The 27,987-nt window shown below is 39.8% G+C and overlaps 1 protein-coding gene across 3 annotated transcripts in view; it reads right to left on the bottom strand.

Annotated features, from left to right (window-relative positions):
• Positions 1-27,987, bottom strand: part of pik3r3b (phosphoinositide-3-kinase, regulatory subunit 3b (gamma)) — a 253,737-nt gene that overhangs the window by 118,653 nt on the left and 107,097 nt on the right. For all 3 annotated transcript variants that reach the window (XM_037770657.1, XM_037770656.1, XM_037770658.1), the window contains exons 6-8: positions 16,991-17,122; positions 4,822-5,014; positions 1,073-1,158 (exon numbers count right to left, since the gene is read on the bottom strand). In XM_037770657.1, the coding sequence (XP_037626585.1) occupies positions 1,073-1,158; positions 4,822-5,014; positions 16,991-17,122 (411 nt within the window). The remainder of the gene's footprint in view (positions 1-1,072; positions 1,159-4,821; positions 5,015-16,990; positions 17,123-27,987) is intronic.

The following is a 27,987-nucleotide window of genomic DNA, read 5'->3' as shown; positions in this document are numbered from 1 at the left end:
GGCTTGACCCTTTACAATCAGCCACACACCTGCTGTCTGACCTTTCTTTCGTCCTCACGGAGCCTGATTGATCTCTCCACAGCATTTTATTTCTGCAGACGTACACCAAAGCCTCACAAGGAGGTTAAAGCCATAAGCAGTCTCTGCACCCTGCAACCTGATCTATAAGCATGGCTGCGGTGATCATCAAGTTTTTACACGTTGTTTCAATGGGGATGCATGAGCCAGATGGCAGAATATATCTTGTTTACAATTTTGCCACTGTGAGGAGCATAGCAAGGGTCAGGTCAGGATACGTTTTGGTTTAGCTAAATACAGCTTCATTATGTAGGCCTACAACTTTTATCAGATCAGATGACAATCTTTCTCCTCTGGGTCATTTTAGTCCAAGAAAGGATGTTGTTTTTCTACACTTTCGGGGAAATATTGCTGAGGCCTGACATAAACATGCAAACTGTGCAATCCATATGCACTTAACCCAAAGCTGTCACGCTCACTTTCGTACCCTCGCTCTCAACTGCGACGGTCCAGCAAAGCAGGAATGCAACGAGGAAAAAAACATCCTGAAACCGCCGTGTTTTTGTTACCACAAACTCTGTACATCCAGGCTGTAAACCGAGGAGAGCAAAGTTAAAGCTGTTATTTCACGCTTCATGCCCAATTTATCACAGCAGCTTGGGCAAAAAAGTTTGTGTTTTCCACATATTTCATAAACCAAACGTGTGTTTTCCGCTGCAGTTTGTGGTGCAGCGGGGAAGGGAAAAGGGAATGTCGTGTTTCCAGCATGAGAAATGTATACACTTCAGAAACAAACTTCAAACAATTTGTCACTGAGCAGAAACATTTGAAAATTGAGAAACGGAGCAGATAAGCTTTGAAGTGATTTTACAGTTTCACAAAAGAGTCCAAACCAAGTGATATCATCACATCTCGCGATATCATGCCACAATATACTGTTACACACCTACGAGCAAATATAAAAGATGGAAAAATAAACAATATGGGAGTGTATGCATATGGTGTGTGTAGATGGAGAAGGGATAACGTTAGTGTGCATGTTATTTCATCCTACCTGGTGCAGCCTGCATCTCCATGAGACCTCCTGTTGCGATTAGAGCCTCCAAGATCCTGACGTGATGCTCCGGGTTCACGTCCGCACTGTTTACAAAAACACAAGAAGCTGATTAAGACTTTTTTAGGTGACTTCAAAGGTTATAATTAACTTTCATGAACTGAAAACACACTGTGAACGGGGTAAAGTTCTAAGAAGAAAACACGGACAACTCACAGACCGAACAACGCCGTGGTAGCGACCTGTCAATCACAAGGTAGCCACGCCCTAAAGTATCCTCTGCTTTATGGTCTATTTGACTCTAAATGGGACCATGATTTACTAAATGAACATCATGCTGTATTGAAGAAGATTTGAAACTAGTGATTGAGACCATAAACTCATGTTTACAATGTCTACTGAGGTAATAAATTAGGTGAGAATAGGGTCATTTTCTCATAGCCCCATGGATGTTTAAACAGAACTGGATACAGCGTTCGAGATGGGGCCTTGTTCATTCCTATGAAAGTTGCTCAATGGCACATGGAGCAAAAAAAGTTAAACTTTCAATGATCTTCCTCATCCATTGCGCCCATAGAGACAGCGCAGTAGCGTTTCCTTTTACTCCGCCTCCCAGCCCTCGCTCCAGCCTTGGTCTGGGGCTCATTCATATGAATGGAGGAAGGGAAATAACTCTGGATTCAGCTATTAGTGCATTTTACAACTTTACAACAAATGCTGCTTTTCAAGTGTACTGGGAAGTTGATTTACCTTACAAAAAAATGTATCTTATTATCTGATTTAGAGATGTCGCTTCCCCATGTAAGTCTATGGGAAAAAGTATTTTTGGGCCCAATGGCATCACGTGACGGACACGGAAGTTGTAATCATACCGTTTGGCCACTATGTCAAATTAGCTCCAAAGCCCGGCACACTTTCTGGGGGCTTGCATAGACTTCTATACAATTAGACTTATTTTTGCAACCAGAGGAGTTGCCTCCTGCTGCCTATTAGAAAGAATGCAAGTTTAAGGCACTTCAGCATTGGCTTCACTTCTCAGACCCCGGAGGTTGCTGCCTGGTTCATGGTAATGAAGCAACATGTCACCCAGTGCAACAGTGCGTCTCATTGATGAGGCAGCCCTCATAGTTGACCCCTCAGCATGCTGCAGTAAAGCCCAAACGGTAAGATATGTGTGACTGTCTAAATACTTGCAGACTGAGGTGTATGCTCCAGAACCATCTAGCATTAATCAACATTACCACACACACACATGGAATAAACTAAGATTGGATCAAGTTGAAATAGCTCGGCATGCCGTGATATGCCGCTTCGCTCTTTATCTGCCTGTTGTGCAAGGCAGAGGTGAATTGCCTGACCATGCAAACAATCACTGCTTCTGACTCACCACAAATCCACTACATCTCCACCGCACACAACGCTGCGAGGAGAAATTCCTCTGTAATTTCTGGAAAAACAGACGCAGGCGAGCTTGTGCAGAGAAACAAAACAATACCATCAGCCTCGTTAATGCCACGCTCTCAGTGTTCAAACAGCCAGCTCCTAAACTGCAGGATGTTGATATTACAACTGAGCCAAATATCATGTTTGGTTTTCCTGTTGGTAGGGGCGGATCTTTTACTACAAAAATACCAGGTCTTTTTATGCTGGATCAAGACAATCTCACTCAGCTGACATGAGGTTTGTCGTGGAAATGAGCAGTGGTTGACTTGTGGATTGCGTATTAAAAAAAGTGCCTCATTCAGCCAAAAAGTTTGTTTGTTTTTTTGGCTGGCTGATTCACAAATTTAGACTGAAACCACCCAAATGCTGTGGGACTTTTGCAAGAGATATGACTGTGTTTGGGATGATCGATGTTTTTTACGCAACACATTGAAATGAATTGTTGAAAGAGATCATAAATCATATTTCACAGCTGTATGGAAAAAAGTACCTCTTATAGTTTCATCTTTTGTGATTGTGTTTTGTTTTAAACTCACATTTTATATAATTCTTCAAAGACCGTAAATCATGTACAGAATAAAATGTGCCAAATGATAATTTACCAGCTTAAAAATAATGAAGGATTTCGTTTTTTTCTGCTATTTGCACAAAACTACACCTCTCTATTACTATATCAACAGTTGCCCAACAGCATCTATAGAGTAGCAATATGGGAATATAATATATTTTATAATTTGTAGGGTTGGGTGATATGACCGTATATGCTGTCCACCAGTAGAGGTTTGGCAATACCGCTTCCACCATGGTAGCAATTATCATGTGAAGGCGAGATCACGCGAGATCACACATGACTGCGATCTCACAAATCCACTCTAACATGATTTGGGCAAATATGGAGGAGGAAAATACAGAACTGGAGGAGGCATCCCAACCAACCCAAGATGATGAAGAACTCTGGTTACATGATTACCAGACATCTGCACACTGTAGTTTATGTTGACAGCGTTTTGTCAGCTTGAAAGATGAGCAAATCCTGCAGGAAAAGTCAAGTTGATTTTTGCTTTTGGTACACACTTAAATACAAATTTCTTTGATTTTTATATTGCACTGACTGAAGTCAGGCTGTTATTTATTTGCAGGCACTTATTTTTTGTCTGAGTCTTTTATTTGAGAGTCTTCTGTTTTTAACTCAAGTGTTGTTTCATGTGAAGCAGTTATTTTTGTTTTTATGGAAGTTCCAAATAAAAGAGGAAAATAATCAAATGTGATGAAGTACAGCAGGCTATGGTTATTATAAACCATTACTTAATTGAATTTATAGAACAATTAGTGTATCATGATATATACCGTTACCGTGATTTAAATTTACTCATACCATGATAAAAGATTTTGGCCATATCACCCAACGCTAATAATAATATGTGTTCTGGAAAGAAAAGTCACGGTCGCAAAGTTGCAGTATTAAGAGCCATCTGCCAAACCTAACATAACTTCTCAAAAACAAAGTTGATATAATTTAAACTTGCGGCCATAACACAAACTTATTTTAGCATTACATTATCCGGGGGACTTTTGTGTTTCAATGAGGAACATTTAGGTATGAAAAGAAAGTTTCAGGAAGTTGCAGTGGCGGGAAAATACTTCCACAACCAGCGGTTCAAAGAAAGTTGGATACCTCTTCTGTTAGTAAAGGTGTGTTCCATTTCCTCTGTCCCTCAGAGACTGATACTGTGATTAACAACCACACACATAAACCTGACTTGAATTTGAATAGATCAAGAAATGAAAAAGCCATTAAGTGAGCAATGACACACAACATAAAGTCCTCATAAAAGAAAGTAATGTACGGCGTGGAGGTAAAAAAAATGCCGCGAGATGAAGAGGTGCTTTGGATTGCATTTTTTTTTTTTTTTATATGAACATCTGGAAACATGTCTCTTATAGCACAGCCACGTCCCAAAATTAAAAAGAGGCCGTTAAAGTGTTTTTGTAGTCAGTGTAACACATGGTTAGGTTAGTTTCACCACTGAGTTAACTGCTAATAGAGCCTGAAGCTTCAGTACTGTTGCTATGGTTACCTGGAGTTTGATACACCTCGAGCACCGATTAAGAGTCAAGGTCAAACTGTTGAACTTTGTTTTAGCTGTAACGGCAGAGGATTTCAATGGACAACAGTCAGAAGTGTTCTGTGGCTGTGGTATTAAGCTAAACTATGAATAACTGAACCAAGAAGTTGACAGAATACAAAGGGTTAATGTGTAAATGAATGAATGATGGAGTGAATGAAGGGTGAAACCTGCGCCTACCTGAGGGGAGAGTGCTTGAAGACGGCCTCGGCGAAGGCCTGTCCCAGCAGCCGGTGGCCGGCCTGGCTGAGCTGGCTGACCCGGGCCAGGTGTCTGCTGAGGTGGACCAGGAGCTGGTGGTTGGCCTGAGGGATGCTGGGAGACTCCAGGATCCTCTTCAGCCTCTCCCCGCACTCCTCCACACTCGGACTCTCTACAAGACAAAAAGCAATACCAGGACGGTTTCTTTAGACCAGGGGCGGACAAACATTTTCCCTTCGAGGGCCAAAACTGGAACTCAATGGTGAGCCACGGGCCAAAAGTAAACACCTATGTTAAGATGTAAGAAGATACTATAGGATCCCAAGTTCCCATAATTGAATATTATTCAAGCTTTTACATAGTTAACTCCTTTAAACCCACCTGCTGAATACAATTGGGCTTATTTCCGGTCATATCCAATTTATGCATTTCCAAGACTGTTTCCACTGCATTTTGTTCCCCTCCAAGATTTAGAATTGACCATATGTTATTCATAAATGCATTTTCTGTCAACACATACCATGAGCATTAGCATCTATTCTTTATTCATTGTGTTTCTGTTGAAGCAGAAGCATCTAACGAGGAACATTTTTTTTTTTAGAGGAAGATGCTAAAGTAGCTCATGCAAAAAAAAAAACTGAAATATCTGTTTCCATCAGCCTTCATCTCATTTTCTTTATCAATACGCCAACCTATCCTTAACTGATAGCTGAAATGAGAGCTGCGCGTAACTACAAAGATTGTGTGCTGAGCTCTGAGCACTGCTAAAATGCAGGTGATTCGTTCAGGCACAATATTGAGCTCCTGAATGCATCCTGTGTAGACACAAATGGAGCACTGAAGCTGCTGCTGCTATGCTAACATGCTGCTCCTGCTATGCAGGCTGTTTAGACACGTTGCAAGTTTTTAACACAATCCTACGCCATAATGTATGTGGCATGCAGGTGTAGCCGGTAAAAACATACGCATACATTGCGCAGAACATCTGCTCCGCCTTCAATGTAGCCAAACTGTTATAAAAAGTAGCCTGTAGTCGATTGCTCATTACTTGAAATTTCATTATAAAGATGTGCATGCATCATCTTTCTCTCACTGTCTCTGAGGTCTTTACCAATTATATTGTTGGAAGGTGTATTTTACAGCCTGACGGTTGCCTACTGGCTCCAACATTACATTATGTTCAGATCAATTGTTTAACAGAAGTAAAGAAGACCTTGGTGTATCATTATGTGACCAGTAATCAGACAAGGTGAGATGAAAGCATCTCGGTGAACAGCTGAGCAGACACCCTGGATGCAATAAACATCTATCACGTTAAAAATCATTCCACCACTTCACTAGCAGACATTGAACACAGAGCAGACGTCCCTGCTGCGCTGCCCGGCGAGCTGCACCTCCATCAGTATCCATCCGAGCATGTAGCCAACTGCTCGCTGACTTTGAGGAGATGTATGGCCTTGGCGGGACATCAGTGATTTGAATTCAGACCCAGTCCAGCAGCCAGCTGCTAGCCAGCTACTCTGACAGGCACTATGGAGAAAAATCACAGGGGCTTCGTATACGGATGCTTGTGAAAAAAAGAGATGAGCCAGCGGGAGGCGGCGCAGGGAATAATACGAGTCCTTTTCTTGTGTTAGCTCGGGTTCACACAATGGGCCGTGTTTGAAGAGGACCAGACGCATTGACGAGCGCTCTCACCACAGGCCCTTCACCGCCCCAAACAAGCTGCAAACAAGAAAACATCTGTGTCAGAGCCTGCTGTGTGTCGGGTTTATGACGAGGGGAAACTCAGTGGGAGAGCACAGACTTATCAAGTCCATTTATCTCCGTCTGAGTCTGCTGTCGGCTCTGCTCAGGGATCCCATTTGTAACTCTTCTTTTAGATGTAGTATTGTTATGGTCGAACTCTGAATTTATAATAAAGTTTTGGAAACATTTTTTGGGGAAAATATGCTTACTCACTGTCTTGACGAAAAAAGCTGCAAGCCATGTTGTCAGTGTGATGTTGCCAGGCAACCGGCGGAAACTTTCTGAGGTTACTGCTCACGGCAAACAAACAGTCTGGCACAAAACTCTCCGTTAAACAGCAACTTGTTATTTTTACACTGGACCACAGTTCAATGCATTACATCGCTTTGACTATTTTATGTCATTTTATTGAAAAAAAAAAGTGATATAACTTTTTTTACATGCCTTATCTGCTCAGTAAAATGTTGATTAACTTGTTACGTAACTATCGTACTTAAGTTACGCCAATTCCGTAGTTATTTTAACTCAAACCACAAAGTTATTTTCTCTGAAGACGGAAGTTTATTTTTAAAAGACCTTATGCATGGGACGAGTAAGATATCACATGAACCGCTGTATGACAATACGTTGTACATCGATACACTGTATAGAGTGTTACAGGAATGAGTCCTAAAGCCCAGAAATGAGTTAGCATTTTAGCACTTCCGGTTCCCTCGTCTGGAAGTCGATGGGTTTTTTAGTCAGATGCCTGAAATAAGGTCTGTGGTTAACACAAGCTTAACATTTAACATTTTGTTCTACGATATAAAATACATCAATAAATACCCCACTTGTGAATTTTGAAGCTTTTATATGTCTTCAAAACGGCGGTTGCTAACAAGTGGCTAAATGAGACTACTAAACGTCATCACGCCGACTCGTCCGCCTTTACAGCCTCGTCGTGTATACTCGTCTATAGCCTAAAGTTATGCTTTTTTACTTCTGCTGATTGCATTTACGTTCCAAAAATCATAAAAGTGGTGTTCATTTGTGGAGATTATCTTATGGAACAAAACGTTAAGTATCATAAACGTTTGTTTGCAACAGAGCTTATTTTCTGCAATAACCGAAAAACCCAATGGACAAATCCCATTGGCTTTTTGTCGGGGGAGTAGAGTATCATTAATATTCAGTATTCCTGTATATGTATTTTGTCTTTATTCATGTTTTGCAAGTATGTTAAAGAGCACAGCAATGGCTCAGGGTAACATTTTAATAAAAGGAAAAAAAAGATATAAGAGGTAAGTCAAATAAAAGCACTGCATCTCTTTGATTTCATAATGTCCCATATAAAACATGAAGAACCTTGAATATTAACCTCTTATATGAGTCTTTTACTTTGATAAGAAGAATTACTGAGAGATTTTACAAGAAATACATGATTATGTGATGTATTCAATCATTTCAAAGACATGAAATAAGCAGTAAAGATTGACTAATGGTGCAAATGTAGGTTTAAACAGAAAAGTGGCTGACTTAAATATTAAAAACTTAACTACAAGACAATCAGATGTGTGAATCACAGTAAATCTAAAGTGAACAGAAAGTAAAAACTCAATAGAAAAATGCACAAAACGGCGTTTCTGTCCTTTCCTAACCCTCCATTATTCACAGTTACAGTAGATCAAGAAGTGTCTTGTAGCAGATAATAAACTGGTCCAAACCGATCATGCCATCTCGACACGCAGGTGTAACTAAACTGGACCGCTGCTTGACATAAATTCATATCGTTGAGTGATTTGTTTGACGCGTGTGCTCTGCATGTGTACGTGTTGTATGTATCCAGGTGTTAGAATGCTGATATGTATTGATTGATTATGTGAGGCGTTGGTGTGTTTGGCCCTCTGTGCAGGAACTGTGTTCAAATCGATCCCAATAACACAGAGTGGCAACAGAACTGACAGAACAACTGACTGCATATTTGACAGCTGACTGATTGAATAGATGGAGAAACAGAGAACTACGGGCTCCATATTCCCACGGCTCTGGTGGTCAGACCTCATTCAAAATCACATCAACATTCATAATAACACAAATGTCTAAAAATCCAGCGCGAAAACATAACTTTACATGACATAAAATGATTTTACTTCATTTGTCTAGAAAGGAATTGTTATTTAAAAAAAATGAAAAAAAACTACATCATCAAAACAGTCTCTCAAGCATTATTATGCTAATGCTTTTCTCTTTCTTTTTAATATTTACCATGTTTAAATAGTGTGATGTCTCTCTGTATCTTTACTACATATTCTGGTCTTTAAATAAAGACTATTTTAAAATATGCATTGAACTTCTCTGTCAGAGATGACAAAGGAGGAGCAACTGATGTATCTGTTTACAGTGCAGCCAAACAAACTGTGGGCTGAGGGGATTCATGATGTCATGTTTTGACTATGACAGCGTATTAGGGCCTTTGTAATTAAAAAAAAAGAGAAAAAAGAAAAAACTCATAATTTCCAAGATTAAAGTTGTAAATTTACGAGAAAAAAAACATAAAAATTGTCTGATATAACAGTTGTAAATTTAAGAGAAAACAAATATTAGAGCACAAAATCGTGGTAATGAAAAATAGTTGTTTTTTTTCCCTCGTGAATTTATGACTTTCTAATCTCGCAATTTTGTGATTTTTTTCTCGTAAATTTGTGACTTTAATCTACGAGAATATCCAAGTTTTTTTTCTTGCAAATTTACGATTTTAATCTCGGAAATTTTAATTTTTTTCTCTGAATATCACCCCCTTCCCCTTATTTATTAATTTGTTTTTTACCTACAATGGCCCTAATACGCCGTCGTATGTGACACCTTATGTGAATTCTTGTATTCACCTGCTTTAGTCCACATAATGTCCAGTACACCCGTGCATCATTTTCTGTAAACGGGTTTGCAGTTTGAAGCCCACGGTGGACGAGAGGTAATTACAGAATGGAAAGGCATTATTGATGAAAACCAGGACTATAAGTAGTATCACAAATGGGGTTTGATATAATGAATATCATAATAATTATAAATGTAGCGAACATGGGAGACTCAAGGAAGTTCAGGGACACTTGAGGTGTGTGTTATTGTGTGTGTGTTTTGGGTGGGCAGGTGGGCGGTGATGGATGGGTGACAATCTGCTACAGCCTGATGGGGGTCATGGAAGTCACCTCTTTCTGTCTGACCACTACTGATCATAGACGACCATATCACACACACACACACACACACACACACACACTGTCATCCTCCCTCTGTTATTATGGATTGTGGTTGACCCCGCTGGTCAATGGAGGTCAAGGCTGGAGAGGGAACTTAGTCTGTCCATCTGGCCCCGCGGGACTCAGGAAAACTGGACAACTGGACAGTTGGGTGGGGTGGGAGGGGGGGTCAAGACGAGGAGGAGGACGGTGGTGTAAAGATAGAGCTTAATCACGGGACTATTTATGATATAATTGTCATTCAAATTAATTTCATCTAGATAAGGAAAATAAACTGATTTTCGTCTGCTTCATTTCTTAATTCGGACTGTTTCGTTTGCAAACAAGAAGAAAAAATGTGAAAGACTCCCCTCCCTTCTCGCTTACTGATGGCTTATTTTACATATATTTTATATGACAATTTTTACGATAACCTGAATAATTTTTTTGGAGGTATATGAACGAGCACCATCTCCCATTTCTTAAAAGAATCCAGCCAATGAACACACTGTAAGCAGTTACTTTTTCCTGACATTAAATGCACTTATTGTAAGTTGCTTTGGAGAAAGGTGTCTGCCAGATAAAGTTAATTTAATTGCATTACACTAAATCCATTTATATACATAGATGCTAAATAGATTATCCAATCAGATGATCCCAGGAATGAGGTCATTTGTTCCACGAAACATCTTGAGGAAACAGAAATAGCCATCTAGGTAATTAAATCAAAAAATCTTTTTTCTTTGAAAATCCATTCCACATTAAATTGTTAAAAGCTTTAAAAAGACAAATAAGATCATAACTTTAAATCAGGTTCTGGTGCTCTCCCACGTGTCACTAATTTAGGTGTGCAAAGATAGAGTTGTCAGTGCCGGGACAAAGGATCAGTTTGGGCTCAATATTCTTCCACCGTGCACAGAGTTTGGTATTTAGCCAGCCAAAGTGATGTAAAGTTTGAGGGGTAATGTCTAGGTGAACAATGCACATGTCCAGGTGCATCATTTTGGCTAAGATACTGAGGAGCATGAGAGCATGCCAGGCCCTCAGAAAGCAGAGGTGATGGCTGACCACTCGGATTTATGTCAGATCAAACAGGAAGCAAATTTGATTGCTAAACAATCTGCAAGTCAACATCTTAAACATGAGGAGACGTAATAGTGAGCGTAAAACAAGATTTGAAAGACATTGCCGTGTTGGTCTGTTGGTTTTGGATGAATTCATCTATCATAGACTGTACTCACCGTGACGTCACCCATTGGTTTGTGGACTGAGGTTTTCAAGCCTCAAGTTCGTCATTTTGGCCGTCGCCATGTTGTTTTGTTCAATAAAAAGTTTGAATAGATTTGTGCAGGCAGAGGACCAACGACTGAGATCCTATTGACCCAGAGCATCGTCTGGCTGTCTGTCTGAGGTATATTGTCTTATAGCCTAAACTACTGTAAGCTATTTTATTGAGTTCCCTTTAAGCTAAATGCTCTGAGTGAGGTCCCTCTGGTAAACAGTTAGGCACTGTATGTGTCTAGGGGTTTTATTGTGAAAGGTAATAATGGAAGGAGTGGATCTAGTCTGTGCTGCCTTTGTCAAGATTGAAAAGAGTATTGTTTGAAGTTTTCTCTCTTGGTTCGGACTAAACTTACATTCTTTCTAATAGCAAGTAGGGAGCGACTCCTCTGGTTGCAAAAAGAAGTCAAATTGTATAGAAAATGAGATTGTGTGAGAGAATGAGCCTACTTCTCCCTGGATTTATTACCTCAGTAAATATTGTAAACATGAGTTTATGGTCTCAATTGCTAGTTTCAAGACTTCTTTAATACAGCATGATAATAATAATAATAATAATTAATTCAACTTAGATAGCGCTTTTAAAGAACTCAAAGACGCTTCATCGATGTTCATTTAGTAAATTATGGTCCCATTTTGAGTGAAATAGTCCACAAACCAATGGGTGACATCATGGTGAACACATCCACTTCTTATATAGAGTCTATGGTTTCGCATAACGTGATTGGTTGATGCCTTTACTCGCGGTGCAAAAGCTCAGAAAAATCAAATTAATTGACGTGTGAATTAATTGTACGAAAAAACTCCCCTTGACGATAACGACTTGTTATCTTGTAAGCAGAATGCTTTTACTGTATTTGAGGGGTTAGGGCTAGGGTGAGTGCTCATACGTTGTTTGGCTGGCCACTTATTTTTGGTCGCACACTATGACCAAAAATCCAAGTTAAAAAAAGAATAATATGGAAAACGTCGGCTTATCAGAGTGATACAATGGTAAGTTGATCGGATCCTTATAGTCCAATTAAACACAACATTTTGTCCTGCCTCTTCTCTCTAAAGGAGTCAACAGACCCTCTGAAGGTCCAGATGGACAGTGGTCAATCAGACTCAGCCAGCTGGCCTTTATCCTCACAGACAATGACCTCTGTGAGACCATTAAGGTTAACTAACTCACAAAACTAATGAATGGGAAAAGACGGGGAGAGGATAAAAAATATAGGCATGGGGGAAGGAGGCAGGGGGTGAGGAAAAGGAATGAATGAAAAAGAAATAGGGCAGAGGGGAGGAAGTGTTGAAGGTCTCAGAGGAAATTATTAAGATAAGTGACTCAGAGACCGAAGACAGGAGGATGAGGAAGAATAAAGAAGGCGTGAACTGTGACTTTTAGATTTAGAAAATAAAAAAAAACTTAAAAATACAGAAAGAACTTGAATGTTTCAGGCTGTAACTTCCTACCGACCTGAAACCACAAACAGCATCAACTGTACTCATCTCTCCTCTGCGGCCGTCGTTACTTTAAAATGGGTTAAGGCGATTTGGCACATGTGACAGCATCACCATCCTCGCGTTTTTCCTTAAATAAAAAAAAAGCTGGAGATAATAAAACCAAAAAATGGCACAGCCCTGGAAACAAAAGGCTGATTGTGGTCAGGATGTTGCAGGATCAGATGAGAGGAGGATTATAGGAGGATTACAGCCATCTGATGACAACAAATGTAATTATTCTGTCACTGAAAAAAAAGAAGGCAACAAAACGGAATGAAGACTGCACTGAAATAGAAAATGATTGGACTAATTTGAGGGTTAAATGGGAGTTTAACTCTGCGATGACGCACATTAACTCATATTTCTAGACTGAATTTAGCTTCAAGCAACATCTTCTCCACACATTTCCCCCCATGGTATCATTAAAGACTGTCTCTCAAGAAGATCTCTTATCTCAATCTCAAGACCTTTATTTTTTGGGGGGTGATGACAACTCTCCCACTGGTGGGTCAGTAATGTTGAAAAAGGTATCTGAAAACCCCTTGCAACTCTGGACATTTTATTTTTCTTTGTAAATGGGGATTTCACATGGTGAGCCACTGACTGAAAAAATGGGCACAGATGAAACAGATATCCTCTCCCAGAGAGCAGGATGTCCAGAGGAAAGGTAACAATTAAAAAGGAATGAGAGGGGATTTTAACTGTTACAACATCAACAAATCTCAGGGATTAGATTACGATGGGACACAGTAACTGTCTTCATATGAGGACAGTATTACTGATTCCATCCATATGGATATATTCACAAAGGCGCACCCTCAAAGAATAGTATGCAACAAATTTACAAATGAAGTTGTTTTTTTTGCGGCTGATAAAGCTGTGGTGACAGGACTGTTTGTATATTTGTCTATATCTGAGTCCAGCTAAGACTAATTCCCATCAACTTGATGGACACGGTTATGAAAGCATTGAACTAAAAGGTGCTAAATGCGAGATTGGGAGCATATCTATTGCCTCCGCACAGCTCTGAACATGGCGACGGTTGAGCCGGCGCCTCGCAGCTAAGGGTGCTAACATGATTAACAGAGAGAACAACGGCAACACTGCTGACAGAGTTAACAGTGTTAACCTGGGGAGAACCGGAAGGTGGGTGCTACACTTCCGCAACGGCGCTGTCAGTCGGGACGGCGTTATCAGCTGTTACCGCCGTATGGGAGCATTGTATTATTTTAGGATGAGCATTGGCTGAATAGTCATCAGCTGTTTCATTCATGCACCACCATTAGCCTACTGGCTCACTCATACAATTGTACAGGAAGGCCATTATAGCCTGACTTCTCATCATTACTCTGGTGATGCGCTCATACCGAAAATACCTTTTTTCAAGAAAACAAGTCATTTGAAGACGTCACCTTGGTCATTATGATGGGCATTTATCAGATAATGGAAGAAATAACCATGTATTAATAAAATAATACAAATAATTAATTGCAGCCCAAGCTAAACAGCCCTGTCTCCTAAAATGTACGTTCCCATACAATTAACTTGCGCTGCAAATTGCCTAAACTTAACAAAGTAGTTTTGTTGTGTTTTTCGTTTCATTTTGTTTCAATTTACGACGTTATCAACGTGTTTAAAACTGCTTAAAACTGGGACCGTAATCCAGGGAAAAATATGTTTCCCCTCGAAATGCAATTGAGAATGCAGTTTAGTTGTATGGGAACGCAATTTTGTATACAGGGTTGCATGGGGTAACATAAGTAACGATCAAGGCACATCCATACTTCTGCATCGTTGCCCCCAATCTCTGCTTTGTTCAGCAAGTCATACAACAGGTCAAGCTTTGTGCTCATTGACAGCAGGAAAAACAACCACATCTTTGTAGGCAGGGTTAAGAACAGGGATGTCATCTTTCTGTGCCAAAGCCAGGAAAATGACGACAGAAAATAGAGAAACACATGGATGAGATCGACGCAGCTGTGCCGGTTGTTGTATGTTGATCTACAGAAATAAATTAACTGCTTCTAGCAACCACTACCACAGCTTCTGCGTCGACTAAAAATGACGTCAAAGGGGCGGACACTGCAGCAGTCAATGCTGATTGGTTAAGGAAAGATAAGCTGGTCCCAAACAGAAAACAGCTAAAATGAACACAATGAATAATGAAGAGAAATGCAAATGGTAATTTAGTGTCATTATCAGGCTACATGTGACGGGTTTGAGGACAAGTGAAACACACTATATGTGCAGCTATATGCTCAGTGAGGAATATATCCAGCAGAAACTCTGGTATGTAGACCTGAAGACTGGGTGAAGTAAATGGCAGCTAAAAAAAGAAGAAGAAGCAGAGAGGGACAGAAAAAAGTCTCACCCCTTGAGCCATTAGTTTTTTTGAGGGATCTCTCAGTATTGTTGCGTGACTCATCCTTACTGTATAATACCCTCTGATTTCACAGAAGAAATCACTCGTTGCTCTTCAAGTGACCCCGTTCCTAAATAAGAAGTTCAATTTCAATGGGCTTAACCTCGAACGACCCGCGCAAAATACTTGATGCATCCTCTCAAAGTGGTTTATCCTGACTTAAAATGTTTCCATGAATAAGTAAAATAAAAAAAAGGGTTGTCACTTAACGGGACCACGAGAGAGAGAGAGAGAAAAGCACTTACATAATTGAGGGGGTTTTCAGTTGGAGATCATGTCGAGGAGCTTAGCCGAGTAATATTTTGGGAGGAGGTTGCAGGGAAGCTGGTGTGAACTTCCTTGCGAGCTCAGACGATGCCTCCATTGACCCTAACCCTAACACACACTCGTCTGTCTGTCCGTCTGTCTGACTTTCTTTTGTTTCCGCACACTGGCACGCACAGCACCCACGCAAAGCAGGAAACTCCAAATGTCAAGGCAGGGTTCATTAAAGATGGATAAGAGTGTGAGAGTTCCTAAAAGCCGGAGGGAGGAGGGCCTGCCGGGCGAGGTGGGCGGCAGGTGAAAGGGTGTACAGGCAGGTCAGCTGTACGGAAAATGAGAAAAGAGAGAAGAGAACCTGGCGAGGAGCCACGTTTCAGCTCAGAGTTTGTTTTCATTGAACCCTGGAGCTGTCAGGGGATTAGCAAGAATTTGATGCTGACGAGAGGGTACAGCCTTGTCGTCTTTACATCCAGATATGGCAGGAATCTGTCAGGTGTGACGAGTGTCGGCGCTCACGCCAAGTGACAGAGGCAAAGGAAAAAAAAAAACGACCCAGGGCTCGGATTGAGTTTAGCCCTGAAGTGCGTGAGAACGGAAAGCATGTGACTGAGGATGCAGCTGGAGGTCTAGAGTCACACCACTCACCAGCCATGAAAATGCTGCTTATAGCTACAGGAAAAACTCTAAATCATGGTTGTGTTATTGGTAGTTTTGCTTCCCAAAGGTTTCCCAAAACTTGAACTTTGGCCTTACCTGGTTAGGATCTTATTCATAATCAACTTTTCATTGTACAAGCAAGGGTTGGTTAATTCAAATTTGGGCTGTCAATTGATTATAATCGCAACTAATCGCAAATTTTTTTGTCTGTTCAAAATTACCTTAAAAGTACCTTAAAGGGAGATTTGTCAAGTATTTAACCCCTCTTAAAACAATAACAAATATTGTCCAGAAAACCTCACAGGTACTGCATTTAGCATAAAATATATGCTCAAATGATGACATGGCAAACTCAAACCCAACAGGCAACAACAGCTGTCAGTGTGTCAGTGTGCTGACTTGACTATGATTTGCCCCAAACTGCATGTGATTATCATAAAGTGGGCATGTCTGTAAAGGGGAGACTCGTGGGTACCCATAGAACCCATTTTCATTCACTTATCTTGAGGTCAGAGGTCAAGGGACACCTTTGAAAATTCCCATGACAGTTTTTCCTCCAAAATGTTTGCGTTTGGAGTGTTATTTAACCTCCTTCCCAACAAGCTACTAAGGCATGGTTGGTACCATTGGATTCCTTAGCTTTATGGAAGGTTAAGGATTATATGATGCCAGGACACTCATTCTAGTTTTTAAAACTGAGCCCGCTACAACCTAAAAATTGCAAGTTGTGTTAATGCGTTAAAGAAATTAGTGGCGTTAAAACAAATATGTGTTGACGAGTTATTATCACGTTAACTTCGACAAACCTAGATATTATTCATAATCACTTTTCATTGTACAAGCAAGGGTCAGTTTACTCAAATAAAAATAAATAAATACATGTGAGGAAAAACTTTCCATGCAGATCGTTTTGCTTTTATTAGTCTAGGTTTTAAGATACCTGTCTCTATATGCCTACATACAACTAGAGGTACAGTGCAATTTTGTGATTTGAGTGAACTGACCCTTTAATACATTTTCAGCCCTGGCTAACTTCAGTGCACCTGTGTGTGTGTTGCGGTGTACCACACTGTACCTTGAGCAGTGTAAACCAGCTCGCTGTAGACCGTGGCGGGGATGATGGGGGCGGGCAGGTCCTGCAGGAAACCTCTGAGAGCATCAGTCAGGGAAACCACATCATACTGGTCCAGGTCCACTGAGAGTGGATCTGAGAGGACAAAAGACAGACAGGAGGACAAAGGGGAAGTGTTAGACATTATGTATATGATATAGTGATGTTTTTTGGATGGGTTATCTAACAGGCCTTCTGAGGACACATGCCCAGGGGGCCAGATGATCAGAAGGCGTGTTTGAGAAATTTGAGGGGCAAAACACAAGTCAGTCGGAAAAGCTGAAGGAATAGCAATCACATTCACTTTTAGATGTCGCACAAACAATGACCCATCGGCAAATTCAGTACCAAGATGGAAATATTAGTCAGTCCATTAGTCAGTCCAATAGGGATGTTCTTGAGAACCAATGTCAATGCCAAAATTCTGACGTGACGGTACTCGTTTTTCTACAGTTCCGCAGGTACTGGGAAATTGGGTGAAACGGGTGAGACGATAGAAAATTCCCTGATAATGCTACATTGTGAACAACTAATCCATGTTGAAATCGGCAGGACGAGAGCTAGTTAACTTTAGCTGTTAGCAGCCGTTGGGCAACACAGTCCTGCTTGGCTAAATAACAGAGCTAACGGCTAATGTACGGAGGTTTCATTGAGTTACATTATGGCGCATTCAAGTAAAAATGAGTATTGGCCGAAGGTAAATTATAACATCACCATGATATGCTCAAATCTTGTATGATGTAGCTTTTAGCGAGAAACTTGAGGCGGATCTTCGGATTAATAATAATTTCGGAAAAAAAACAGTATATACAAATAGTAATGAAGGAGTGTATGTTGAAGTACATGGGATTTATGGTTTTGTTTTCGTTTTTTACCGTGGTATCGAATTGGTATCGAGAATTGTGGAATTTCACTGGTATTGGTATCGACTACTAGATTTCTGGTATCGTGACTTCCCTACAGTCCAACACTTTGCTCTAAAACAAGAAATCTCAATAACTTCTTGCCAGATCAAGGTTACTATAAAATGTAAATTCCAGATTGCCAAAAACCTTTGCACAGATATTCATGGTCCTAATCGATTGTTTCTCTTCATTTATTCATTCAGACATGGTTTTCATATTTCACTGAAAATGATCTGAAATAAATCACTGAAAAAATCTGAGATGTGGTCTAGAACCACCTGGAACCACATTTAAAAAAATGTCCGCTGGCTATTGGATGATGATGATAGTATTCTGAAATAGAAGCACTGTGTTTCTGTTAAAACAGTCCTGCTGATAGTCATGGTCCCAATTGGATGAATAGTTATAATTTTAGTCGCCCTTTGACCTTTCCTCAAGCTCTGCCAACTGGCCAATAAGCTTTACAAGCACATTTCATGCTCTTCAGGGGATGAACCCTTGTGGTTTGGAGGAGTGGAGTAAAACTTAATATTTTACTTTTTTTCACAGATTTTTTTAAGTGTTCAAGGCAGAATTATCTGATTGTTTCTAGAAACAGTTAAATAACTGGTACAAGGACCAAAATCAACATCTACTTGCACATGTACTACCTCAGGAAGTGAATTCAGTGCAAAATGAACTGTAGGGACCAAAGGGGTCCCAGCTTTGGTCAAAAACTCATCCTCAGAGAAATAAATGTGGTACTGGGTCAGTGGTAATCTGATTGCTCAGTGTGTGTCAAGTCTCACGGCCAGTTGTCTCTGGGAAAAGGGACTATTGTAACTCAGCCAGATATAAAAAAAATGCTGAGATGTCCAACTCAAAGAGAATTTACAAATCTATCGGCCGGTAGACAGAACAACAGATAAGAAGCCTGCATGAGCGCTCCAGCAGATTAGCAAACCACACGGCGCCACGGGACCTTGTTTCTGTCCTCCATCTTTCACCTCAACCTTCCTCCTCTACTCTACCTCCACTTGTCCTTCCCCCAGCTTCTCTTGCTCCTTGACCTTTCTCCTGTTTGCCTTTTATCTTTCATCTTCCTTACACCAGCTCCATTTGCTCCTATTTTTGCTTTCCTTTCCTTTCCCCTCCACCCTTCATCTTCCTCATCCCATCCTCCACCTCCAGCCCCCTCTCCGCACCATATGCACCCGACCCTCTGGAGTCAAAACGGCAGTTAAATCTCATTGATTTGCCCCTCTAACTAATGCCTGAATAAACTTAACCAATCACCACAGGCCAGTAACCCGCCAGCCCATTAATATCAATGGATGACCTCTTCACATCGCAGTGCTGAGGCCTGTGTTATCGTGCAGTGATTTGTCTGGGGGATTCGATCATCCCAACACCCAGACAGAGCAAATTTGGTGTTGCCATGGGACCCAGGCTCATGAAAAGATATTAATACACTTTTCTTGTGTGTGTGTGTGTGTGGGTGGAGGGGTATTCGAGCATAAAACAATTTGATTCCTGAAGAGCAGATTGTAATTTGTTAATTTGAGAGTGCTATTTCTTATTAGGTTGGGATTTGTGCCGGTGATAATAGTTTGCACAAAAGAAGATAGATGATAAGTCCCCTGGCGCCTGACTTCCGTGTTGGCAGCTATGGCTGTTTCAGTGCTCCCGACTTTTCGTTTGAGCTTCCAATTCTCCGTTTATTTTATATCTTTTTTCTACATTATGCGCTACAGCTATGATCGGAATCACATACTGGAAAGCGTCATGGCCAGGAACAGGTGCCTGTGAGTGTTCTGCACAATGCCAGAGCCAGAAAGCGGGCCAGTAGGAAGGTTCGTTGACCCATCACACCCGCCTCGATGTCTGCGCAGCACGCATCGTCGCCAACAGCCCCCCTCGTCCTCACCCCCCAACACCAACGTACTTAGACACCAGCCCACACACAGCAGTTTGTGAAATAGTCACAAAATTGAATGTATTGATTCATGTACATAGATACAAATTTCCCATTTTTTCGTGATGGTAAACACAAAACCAATTTGTATGTAATCCACATAATTGTGAACCGGGAAGTATTAAGAGCGATAAATGCCACATAGGGAATGTGTTGAGGTGGATGGGTGGGTCAAAAAACGCAGGACTTTTGCCGAGGAGACCAGTGTTTGTCCCGTGTGAAACCACAAGTCAAAGTTGATTTATTTGCCACGTAACTTCCATACTTAAGTTACGCCGCTTCCACTGTTATTTGAACCCAAACTGTGATCTTTTCCTAAACCTAACCAAGTAGTTTTATTTTGAAAAGCGGAAATTGACACCTGTGTCATGTGTTGCTGGACATTCATAGGAAACCGCACAAAAAATACGTTGTTGAAAGTCGTGCTGAGCATCACCAAAAAAAAGGAAATTTGTGTCTGTGTACACGACTCAAATGGATTAAATTTCGTGACTATTTCAAAAACTGCTGTGAAACTGTGTTGTGTGCACCATGTATGGGACAGCACAACTCCCCCCCCCCACTATGGACCGTGCAATATACTTCATGACTGTGCAGTATGTGCAAATGTAAAATTATGCAGCATATTTATTGTTCTTAACTTGCATACAATGCCAAACAGTATCATAATGTACAGTAGCATTTAATCATTCTTAACTGTATATAAAACTTGCATTTAACTTTCTCTTTTTTTTAACTCAACCATTTAACCTTTTAACTTTCTTGTTTTACTGCGCTGTATCACCAAGTCAACTACCTGTGTACATTATACATTTGGCGAAAAAAGTGAATCTGATTCTGAAAAGATACTGACAATACTGGCTAATTATGATGCTTACTGTAATAGGGGAACTTACATACAGTGTTGGGAAGGTTACTTTAGAGATATAATAGGTTACAGATTATTAGTTACCCTGTTAAAATGTAACAAGTAATTTAACAATTTTAATTACTTCATCAAAGTAATTACATTTTTTATTACTTTTCTAACAAATGTTTTAAACCGGGCAATAAAGCCGAAAAGCTCAATTCAATTGAACACTGATTACTTTCAAGACAATTATTAAAATTGCTTCAATATAACTTGAATTAAGATTGGTACAGAGCTACAGAATGAATGTTATGTTATATAAGTTTGTATTCAGATTTAATCAACATTTAACATTTTGATTAGTAACTATAATTTAATTACATACTTTTCCCAGTAACTGCTTCCAATTACATTTATTTTGTAATTTAATTATGCAACGCTTTTACATAATTAAACTGTTTACATACAACCGAGCTTATTTCTTCCCCACTTAGTTACACAGTTGGTTTGGTGACTCTTTAAAATCTCTCTTAAACAGCTGTCAAAATTTCCAGAAGGGAAATTATACACATATTATACACTCATCTAGATTACTTTTAACTTTTAATGTGTACTTACAGCAAGAAGCTTCAGCAACAAGTGTGTTAACCTTGAACCCCAGGCTGTTTTAGCTTGTCTACTTTCTTTATTAACATGCTTATGGCATGGTAACCACATGTGTTAGCTAGGCACGCCATATGTTGTAACACACAGTCTTGTGTCATCAAGTGTCGACCCTTTCAGAGCGCAGCAAATTTAACACATTTACTCCCCAGATCAGCACATCCTGGCAACTGTACCTTCACTACTTTTGTTTGTAACACACATCCGTTGTGTACTTAGGTCTCAACTCTCAGGCATGAAAAGACACTGTGTGACACAGCCAGTGTTTGTTCCAATGGATGCGTTAGGCTATGCAGAAAAGCCATCAGTTAGCATGTCAGTATATGAGGAGAGAGTTCCATGGTATACGAACACTCTGAGGCTAAGTACTATACAAAAGCAGTTTCAAACAAAAAGATACCATTTTCATTGTATTTCACATTTCATCAGTTTTTGATTATTATCTTTTTCAGGCTGAACAACCCCAGACATTGGTGAGAAATGAAACCGATCTCCTTGTTTGATTTGGTTGTTAGGTTAAACGCTGAGTCACTCTGTACAAGGAGGGCTCTGTGTGTCAGACAATGACAATATTTAGGTCTGCAAAACAGGATTTCCAATAAAGCAGATAGTGTATGTATGACTCCAGACAATGTGTTGGCTGGTCATGAGTTAGTTATGACTTCAAAGAGCGGAGGGAGGCAGCGATGACAAAAACGGCTTGTTTAGGACACATTTTGCTGAGACGTGACCGTCTGTCTTTCCCACGCTAACAGCAAAAAGGCACGATTGTTCTCAAGAAATGCACATGATTTCTTTGATGTCACTGGGTTTCATTATGTAGTGCTATGAGCAATCAGATGAACATAATCCAGAGACAAATAAATACGATTTTAAAAGAATTTGCCATAGACCTTTCACAGACTGTTAAGAATTAATATTTTTAATCCATTACGGGAAACACAGACAGTCCTTTGGAGCAAAAGCAAAAGCAGCCATTTGTTTGCAGCAGACACCATGGAAATTGGGGTCAGATATCAGAAACCACCAGATAAATTGGTTGTCTATTTAACCAGGATCTGTCTGTGCCCTACTGGGATTAATGCATGCTTAATTTTTGCGCTGATGTCACTCCAGAGCTGTATATGCAAGTGACCCAGTTTACTGTCTGGTTGGGCCAAGGGGCCTTCGGGGCAGCCTGGTCAGGTAAAGATAGGCTGCATGACACAGTAGCTAAAAAGGAAAAGCAGAAACCATATTGCAGCATTTAATGGAGACAATTTGTTACACAGCGACATTTCGGCCTCATATTACTTTTGTAAAAATTGATGTTTCAAGTTTTTTGCATTATATGATCATTTTTGACATTAACATTCTCACTACCAATTCGTCAAATACCGCCAATTGGTCAGTGACCCTCGGCATCAGAGACCAACGCACGGGGCACCCCTCTTGCGTTACTTTTGGACGGACCAGGGAGTGTGTTAATATATGCTTGTTACATGCATAGTGTCATTTCTGATTCTGAGTTTAAAGCCTATTAAATACTTAAAGAATATTTTCAGTATTTTATCATTTTATGGCTTGTAGAAGTTTATAACTTTGTATTGCAGGGGGCATGGTAAAATCTAGCACATGTACCCAAAAAAGGTATGTGAAAAGAAGACCGTAATCTATAATTTAATCCATTTGTTATAAATATTTGACACATTTTAAAGAAAATATGAGGAAGTAATTCATGGGGACAGAAATGTTTCTGGCTAACAGGAATGACCTGATTTGTAGCCAAAATAAAAATACAATGTGAAAAAAGAACCAGCCGACACTGTGGCAATTAGAGCATGTGTAAACGGGGGCATTTCTCATGGATCTATGCTGCCAGGGTCCTATGTTCCCCAGCCCAATATCCTCTTAATAGGACACGTTACGGAGACCTTTCAAAGGATTTTATGTTCTCAGCAGTGTTTTTTAACCTAAGTCAAATGTTTAATGTACGTTTCCCCGGGTCAATATGTTGAAATCAATATAACCAACTCATTTGGGTAATTACTCAGTGTAGTTCAGTCTCAGTTTATGAGTGTATGGAACTACACTTCAGACTGAAGACTCTATAGGAAGCCAACTAGCTTGATGGGCTATCATGGCTGGCTAGCGCTATTATGTTCCCAACTAACTAGCATGTTGTTGTAAGATCACCGCTAGGGCTGCACAATTAATCAATTTTATCAAAATCACAATATGGCCTAATGCAATTTTCATATTGTAGTATTTGTTAAAGGCAAAATGTGTGTCAAAATACCATTTTAAATTGAATATTTATCCTGGCCTACATATCATATTCTACAGGCTTAATAAAACATCTTCTTTTGGTACAGTTCCCCGCAAAAATTCCCACCATGAACATGTTAATATGTTTTTCAATGAAAACGAGAAAATAATATGTAAAAATTACCTTTCCCTCTAATATCGGAAATCATATTGCAGTTGCAATATCAGTCAAAATAATTGCAATTAGATATTCTTTTTCAAAATTGTGCAGCCCTAATCATCACCTACAGTAACCGAGTTTCTAACACCGTCTATTTCACAAGGACATGCAAGTTAATTTAGCTGTGCTACTATCTCACCTGTCCACACAATGAAGTTGCGTTTCGGATGTACAGTGTGTGCTAGTTAGTCAGCCTGAAAAGTGTCTAAGCCCAGAGGAGTTAGGGAATCTACAGGCCTGTGTTATGTGTTTTTCTGCGGAGGAGGACAGTAAATCCCTTTGCAAGTGTCTGCTGACTTGTTTACTGCAGATTAGGACCAGACAACTGTTACTATGAGACAGATGTAGCCAGCATTAAAACCAGAGGTTCCCAGCAATGTTTTCAGAAGTCAAGGAGGAAAACAAATTGTCTGTCCTTTCCTGTTGATGATCTTAAAGCTTCACTAATCCACATTTTAATATTAACAATGGACCAAATGGATTTTAAAAGGCGTAACTTGTTGTGACAAACCCAAAGGGAATTATCATTCAACTCTGCAGCTACCCTCAGCTCTATGGATCTTTTTAGCCTCTTTTATGGCCCCTTTAAAGGTCATACTTTGAGTTTTACGGCACATTTACTGTTTACTTCAGTCTCAGTCTAAGCGTTCTCATCAACCTTATTCCAGTGGGCAACCTCCGCGTCTGAAAAGTGAAGTCAATACAAAAGTGCCTTAAATTTGCATTCTTTCTAATAGCCAGCAGGGGGCGACTCCTCTGGTTGGAAAAATAAGTCTGATTGTATAGAAGTCTATGAGAATATGACCCTACTTCTCACTTGATTTATTACCTCAGTAAACATTGTAAACATGAGTTTATGGTCTCAATCGCTAGTTGAAGAGAGGTGAAGAGAGTGGAACATCTAGCAGCTAAATAGCCATATATCTTTCTCAGGAGTCGGTGGGGACCAAACCAGAGCTAAAAGAAGAGTGAATATTGGACTTACATTCATCATGTGGACACAAACACGACTCAAATTGAATGATAACGTTGTTTTCTGTCTGCTGGATGTGTATACAAGCATCGGCTTGCTAACGTGTAACCTTACTACTTTATTAGGGGAAAATATGATGTGTGTTTTTAGCTTGTTAACCTGTTAAGCCCTTGCCCTATCCCTCTGAAAAAAAACACCTGAAATAGCTATCAAAAATTAGTCAGGACTAGCTGCTCAACCATTAGGCTTAGATACATATTTGGTCTCATTTCAAAGGTGAGAAGCTAAGGAATAAGAATAATTAAAAAGTAAACTGAACTATATCACCATGGAGATCACAATGGAGAAGCAATAAAAAAAAAAAATATATAATTATTAATTAATTATTATATAATTTCAAATGCAATATCACCATTATAACAAAGATCCCATAGATAATGATGCAACTGAAGGTGTTCTACTACTCGTTACTACAACTGGGACTTTAAATTTGATGAAAATACACTAAAATACACCATTTATGATACAATTTATAAAGATAAACGCAAGCGGTCTTCATGTTTTATTCATGTGTACTGTATACATATTGACCGTTCATTGGGAGTTTTACTTCAAAACACTATTTATTTCCATATAACCATGTTACAAATAACATAAATACCCCCACTGAAATAGTTATAAACACAATGAATACTGATCAGTATTCCTATATAACTGAAGAGCTCCATGCCTTTTCAGCAGATACATGGAGAATGGAAGGTCCCACAGACTGACCAAACACTGCCCCTGTTGTATGCAAAATATCAAATTATGCAGCTTTAAAATTATGTTCAGACATAATTAACATTAGGTAGTAGAGGCCAGCATGGCTCTGCTGGGTTGAGGGGTATGGTGAGGTATGCCAGGCAGAACAGCTTAAGTCAGCAGGTTAGCTTTAATGACATCTGATGAAACGGGTCGTACTCTGGGGCCACAGCCAACGCAGCATCATTACACTGCTCACTGAGGGATTGGGAACGAGAAATCCCCAGATCAATTCAGTCCTCTATCTTCCTCTCTCTCTCTCTCTCTCTTTCTCTGTCTCCTTATCCGAAGTTCAAGTCTTAATTCTCTGTCTCGCCCTCCCCTTTTCTCTGCAGCCTTCCAATGAAACATCCCCATATCCTGTCTAAATATGTTTGTCACCTTATGTCACTGACAATCTTATTTTTTTTATTTTTAAAATCATGTCCAAGAAGTTGTATTTTCTTTAAACAGGTGAACAAAATGTAAAAGTGTGGGAATATGTCAATAGACACGCACAGACTCACACACGGCAGGAACACTGATAAGCTTTGGAGATTCAGATTTGTTTGCTCATCAAACGTGACCTCAAGATGGATACGTAGAAACACACAAATGTAGTCTACGTGTACATTCATACCCTAATAGGTCATTATTGATTATCACTTCCTGTACATTTCTGTGCATCGACAGGCTCCGACAGATTTTTCTGATCTTTCCTCCCGAAGAAACAACTTCGACCCGTCACTTCACCTTCGATCCGTCTCCTCACTCATGATTTCTCTCTCATCTGTTGTATCTTCTGTTTTTACATTCTTACATCATATCGGACTATAAGCTTATACACACACATGCACGTGGCCATTTTCCTCTTCGTACTTGATCCGTCAGTCGGCTAATCAAGGCTTTGTCTGACACTGGCTGGAGAACGGTTGACAGATGGGCAGATGAATGAATGGAGTAAAGCCGGGTCAATAGTCAAGAGCAGGGTCTAGTTATTGGATTGCTGCATCTTACACAGGATCCATTTGACAGGAATGGTTGATTGGCTTCGATGAGACTGGGCGGAGAGTTAGATGTACGTGGATAGTAGTTAATCTGTATTTCCTGTTTGAAGGTTAGGTGAAGTAATTTTCATTAAAGGTAGACAATCAGACCTGAGGTTACTCAGCACAACTTGAATCAAAAGAAATTATAAGTAGGGCTGTCAATAGAGTAAAATATTTAATCACAATTAATCGCATGATTGTCCATAGTTAATCCAGATTAATCGCACATTTTTTTTGTCAAGTGTTTAATACTCTTATCAACATGGGAGTGGGCTTTATGCTTGCTCTATGTAAATATATGTTTATTATTAGAAATCATTCAACAACAAAACACATTGTGGTTTGACAAGCAGTCAGCGAGCTTAGATATTGTTGGACAGTTCCAAATGTATGTAGCCAGAAACATTTTTATCTAATACTATAGCACTTTACATGTTGCCAAACGTTTTCTAGCATAGCTTAGCTGCTATAAGTAGCCAATTATCAAAGAACATATGTTCACAGTTGGATCTGAACGTTTCCCAAAACTGTAGCCATTGCTCCGTATGTTATGTATTTTAACAATACATAGACTCTGTGTTCAAGCAAAGTCTCTGACATAATGTTAGCGTTATGGTTAATTGTGGCTCATGCCACATTCATGTAATAAAGGAGTTACCATAATTATGTTTTTGACGAGTCATAACTACGATTAAGAAACTATGTTTGTTCTGAAAGCTCCAATTTATCCAACTTGGCACATAAATAACATGGATGTCAAGTAAGCAAAAGTCTTTTGTTCAAGACAATTGACTGCAAAATGAATGGATATAATTATTTAGAGACCATGCACAGTATTCTTTAACCCTCTTGATTTGTAGATGACGTGAATGCTCACAAGTCGTAAACATGGAATCTTTACAACGCTAACTTCCATCCCACACATGAAGGGGGCATCGACATTTGCAAAGACTACTGGGTATTGTAGTAACATAAAAACAAATCTTTAAGGACCTGTGTGTAGGATTTAGTTGCATCTTGCATTGAGGTTGCAGATTGCAACCAACTGAATATCCCTCCGCTCACCCTTCCCTTCCTAAGTGTGTCGGAGAACCTACAGTGGCCTTCAAGTAACGTAAAAACACAAAAGGTTCTTCCTAGAGACAGTGTTTGGTTTGTCCGTTCAGGGCTAGAAACATGGCGGAGCAACATGGTGGACTCCGTGAAGAGGACCCGCTCCCTGTGTAGATATGAAGGGCTCATTCTAAGCTAACTAAAACATGATTCTTAGTTTCAGGTGATTAATTATACACTAATAAAAACATAATAATGACCATT

The sequence above is a fragment of the Sebastes umbrosus genome, chromosome 5, assembly GCF_015220745.1.
Source record: "Sebastes umbrosus isolate fSebUmb1 chromosome 5, fSebUmb1.pri, whole genome shotgun sequence".
NCBI classification, from domain to species: domain Eukaryota; kingdom Metazoa; phylum Chordata; class Actinopteri; order Perciformes; family Sebastidae; genus Sebastes; species Sebastes umbrosus.
This window is presented reverse-complemented; position numbering and strand designations above follow the sequence as displayed.